Source organism: Cebus imitator, unplaced genomic scaffold, assembly GCF_001604975.1.
Source record: "Cebus imitator isolate Cc_AM_T3 unplaced genomic scaffold, Cebus_imitator-1.0 Scaffold0, whole genome shotgun sequence".
NCBI lineage: Eukaryota > Metazoa > Chordata > Mammalia > Primates > Cebidae > Cebus > Cebus imitator.
This window is the reverse complement of record NW_016107315.1, coordinates 832,831-837,565: the sequence shown is the minus strand read 5'-3', so window position 1 is coordinate 837,565 and position 4,735 is coordinate 832,831. Positions and strand designations below refer to the sequence as shown.

Here is a 4,735-nt window from a genome sequence, read left to right as displayed (position 1 = left end):
TTTTAGTAGAGACGGGGTTTCACCATGTTGACCAGGATGGTCTCGATCTCTTGACCTTGTGATCCACCCGCCTTGGCCTCCCAAAGTGCTGGGATTACAGGCTTGAGCCACCCCGCCCGGCCAATAATTACATTGTTAATATTAGTTTAAATAAATCCATCTGAACTTACAGCTATTACAAAGCATGTCTAATATGTCCACAGAATTTAAAATCTGAGAGGTAATTACCTGGAAAAATAGTTAACTGAAAAGTCTAAAGATAGATCCTGTTTCACTTATACTTAAAAATGAGCTATGGAAAAGAACTTGAGGATTACTAGCTTTAAAATAGACCTTGTTACTTCTCATTCAGGGAATTAAGAGATATATAATTTCTAGCAACTTTTTCTATTTTATACTGAAGACATCCCCCACCAAGACCAATTACCTCCTGGCCAAGTGAAATTCAAACACATTAACTTTAACTTTTTAAGTTAGAAGCAACATTTCTCCAACAATATCTTTAAGATGATAATTAGAGCACAATCATTGTTACCACAACTAATTTTGATCCCTATAGTCAATGTCAAACAATTTGTCCTCAAACACCCATACTTTCAATATCCATATTAAAATACTGGAAACAAATATATTTTTTTATTACTGTACTTTCTTAGGAAGGCCAGTCTGGCTTTGCTGAATGCATCCAATCATTACTAGAGACTGTAAAAATGCCTGAAAGAACCCTGGACTAGAAAGCAGAAGAAGAGTTGTAATCCTAACTCTCGAACAGGGTATCTGTTTTGAATTTCTGAATCTCTTTTAATTTTTAAATTTTTTTTTTTTTTTTTTTGAGTTAGAGTCTTGCTCCGTCACCCAGGCTGGAGTGTAAAGGCAAGATCTCAGCTCACTGCAACCTCTACCTCCAGGGTTCAAGCGATTCTCCTGGCTCAGCCTCCCAAGTAGCTAGGACTACAGGCGCGCACCACCACACCCAGCTAATTTTTGTATTTTTTAGTAGAGATGGGGTTTTACCACATTGGCCAGGCTGGTCTTGAACTTCTGACCTCAGGTGATCTGCCGTCCTCAGCCTCCCAAAGTGCTAAGATTATAGGTGTGAGCCACCACGGCTGGCCTCAGAGCCCAGTTTAAAAGGTTTGATCAGGCCGGGCGCGGTGGCTCAAGCCTGTAATCCCAGCACTGTGGGAGGCCGAGGCGGGTGGATCACGAGGTCAAGAGATTGAGACCATCCTGGTCAACATGGTGAAACCCCGTCTCTACTAAAAAAATACAAAAAAATTAGCTGGGCATGGTGGTGCGTGCCTGTAATCCCAGCAACTCAGGAGGCTGGGGCAGGAGAATTGCCTGAACCCGGGAGGCGGAGGTTGCGGTGAGCCGAGATCGCGCCATTGCACTCCAGCCTGGGTAACAAGAGCGAAACTCCGTCTCAAAAAAAATAAAAAAAATAAAAGGTTTGATCTTCCTAACAGACTCATTTATAAAGTATAGACCATATTTTGTTTTGTAATTTGAAACTTCCTAAACAACGGATTGATAGAAACTAAGGTCACTCAATTTTAAATATAATAATCATAATAAAACAGATGTACTTACAGCTTGCATTTCTGTACAGAAGAAATGGTTCATGGAGCTGAAATTCCAAATCTTTATTCACTGGTTCAACTAGATTGTGCATATTTAGTCGATTCACAATGGTAAAACCATGATAAGGGGAAGCTGACCTTAGATTTAATAGAAGAAAAAAAAATACTTAGTTACCATTTAATCTGTAGAAATGTTATATACTATGTACTTCAGTTTCATTTCAAAAAAGAATAAATAAGTTAGAACACTATACAATATTATCAGCACTTAAACCTGGAAACAAAACAATTAAGTCATATCATACTCCTCTTCTGATGAGAAGACTCCAAAGACAGTTTCTCAGAGTAAAGGCCAAAGTCTTTATTGAGGCCACCAAGGCTCCACTTGAGGTACTCCCCCTCCAACTTCATTTCCTATGGCTCTTCCCCAGCTCCTCTTCTCCAGCCATACTGGGCTCCTTGCCACTCTTTCTACATGTGTACTTCTACCTAAAGACCTCTGCCTGGATCACTGCCCCAGAATCTGCACAGCTATCTCATCTCCTGCAAGCTTTTGTTCAGATGTCACCTTCTTAATGAGGCCTACATGAACAACCCTTTTCAATGTTCCCAAGCTCAATGTCTCTAATCTTCCTCTTTTATCCACACCACGTATTTTTAATATTTATTGTCCTCCCCCTACTAGGATGTAAGCCCCATGCAAATGAAGCTTTTGTCTTAAGTTTTTCACACATATTTCTCAAGATAGACACACCACTGCTGAATGAAATATCAATTCAATTGGATTGGCTATAATGACTGCCCATCGTTACAATAATGGCTTTTCTTGCACCAAATTGATCTTGACATAGTGCTCCTGAGTTAGACGGAAAACGCCTTGAATCCTACAATAGGAAGCATCCTTGGTTCCCGTATCAGAGGGATTCAGTACAGGATCCCTTAGATACTCTTCACATTACCTAACACTTCACAGTTTTTCATTTGTTTATCTAGGATATACACGGAGAGATAACAGATTAGGAGACTAGCTTTGAATGATTAAGGCCTGTGCCTACGGTCACACAAATAATGTAACTAGGATTCAGTTTCAGGTTTTTGACTCCAAATCCAGGCTTCTTCTATATGTAGAAATCTCTGCAAAGTGATATTCTGACATCCAGGTATACCTTTATCCAAGGTACACAAAATAGTCTCACATTTTCCAAAGTTTTTTCGGTCTCCTTTAATTAGAACCAGTACCATATAAGCCTCTGCGAATTGTATTAAATCCATCCACTCACTATACTAAATCTCCCACTTTCTACAATCAGTGCTTCTGTACTATAACAATAAAGCCAGTAAAGTAATTTTTCCAAATGTCATAAAAACCAAGATTCTAATAACAGAGTTTCTAACGATTTATATTGCTAATGAAGAGTAATGAAGAGAGGAAGGTAAAGATCCTTGCCTATTTAAAAGGAGAAAGATGAATAGCAGGGAACAAAGTGTCTAAGAAAGAAGAGCTTGGTGTACAAATATCAAAGAATTATACTTAAAAGAAGAAAAAAATGAGTGCGTTTAGACAAGATCTCAAAGCTTTGCTTCAAAATTTAGACTATTTGACAAATTCTTTTAAATTAGCATCAATGAAGAAAGGCAATCCTTAAAATGTAACTCAATACAAAAAAAAAAAGGAAAAGATGACATGTCAGTAATAACTCCTACTTACTCCCTAAGCGTTAGAAAACAAAGGAAGGAACCTGTCCCTGTCACAGTAAGACCTTAGAGGAATATCCAGGAAAGCCAAGTACCCCATGACTATCATATACTGTCAGTTGTCTTTAGGGCCCAAAAGCTGCATAACAAAAAAGTTGCAATGTGCAAACCAATCACATTTAAGATGTGATTATCTTAAAGACAATATTAAAGTTAATCAATTTTCGAAGCAGTTGAAAATAAAAAATATGCTATCAAGAATAATCCAAATTTTCTAAAGAATTCTCAAACAAGATACGGCACATAATCTAGAACTTCTGGGGGTTGGGAAAGAGGACAGAACCAGGCACAGAAGAAAACTGCCCATGTAGTAACCAAAGAACAGAGGGATCGACCTCTCAACTACATTATTTTATAGAGCTAGTCTATGTATTGTCTTTTCCCCAAATATATGTCTTTTTTTCTTCTAATATGGGGGCAAGGGGAGAGAGGCAGGCATCTGTTTTAGACTCAATCATTTGAAATTGCTTTGCTAGGCTGCTAACATAAATTCTAGTTCAGTTTATTCTGAATCACAGAAAGGCTCGGAGAAAAGAAAGAACTTGGTTAAGACTTCACAGCTAGAAAAGGATAAAAACTTGAAGGGGACTAGCAGGAAGGTTCCAAAGACAAATGTACAACAGAATTGAACTGTTCGGCATTGTTCACCATTAGACTGTTAAAAACAAATATACATATTTTAAAAACTTACCTTCGATATACAAATAAGGTCCCTTCTATATCAGTCTTCTCCTATGATAGACAATGAGTCAATTAGTTTTTTTCCCCCATAATCCAACCCCAAATAGTCCCAATGGAGAAGTAATGCATCATGTTTAAGATCTACTTGTTTCATTTCATTTATTATAAAATTAACCACTTTTGAGGTAAAGTCTCCCTCTCATTCTACAAATTGTGGTTACCATTTCTAATGTATCCTTTTAGTGCTACTGATACATACATAAGCATATGGATTGTTTAATCCAGCAACATGTCTGTATCTGCAGCATTTTTTTTTAATTAGTAAAGGAGAAAAATCATAGAATAAACCTTCACTTTTTAAAGCTAAAATGTTTTAGGCAGATTTCTTTAAAGTTAAGTTCCTGTATACTGCAATTTCTTCTCTTTTAAAGTTTATACAAGTTAATTTTAAAAAAAGAAAGAAAGGGACCGGGTGCAGTGGCTCACACCTGTAACCCCACCACTTTGGGAGGCAGAGGCGGGCAGGTCATGAGGTCAGGAAATCAAAACCATCCTGGTCAACATGGTGAAACCCCATCAATACTAAAAACAAATTGGCTGCGCGTGGTGGCACGTGCCTGTAATCCCAGCTACTCAGGAGGCTGAGGCAGGAGAATCGCTTGAATTAGGGAGTTGGAGGTTGCAGTGAGCCGAGATGGCACCATTACACTCCAGCC

At 38.2% G+C, this 4,735-nt stretch overlaps 1 protein-coding gene across 1 annotated transcript in view; it reads right to left on the bottom strand.

Moving 5' to 3' along the window:
- DCP1A (decapping mRNA 1A) overlaps positions 1–4,735 on the bottom strand; it is a 49,825-nt gene that overhangs the window by 42,566 nt on the left and 2,524 nt on the right. The window contains exons 2-3 of the mRNA XM_017523850.2: positions 4,030–4,070; positions 1,594–1,721 (exon numbers count right to left, since the gene is read on the bottom strand). Of these exons, the coding sequence (XP_017379339.1) occupies positions 1,594–1,721; positions 4,030–4,070 (169 nt within the window). The remainder of the gene's footprint in view (positions 1–1,593; positions 1,722–4,029; positions 4,071–4,735) is intronic.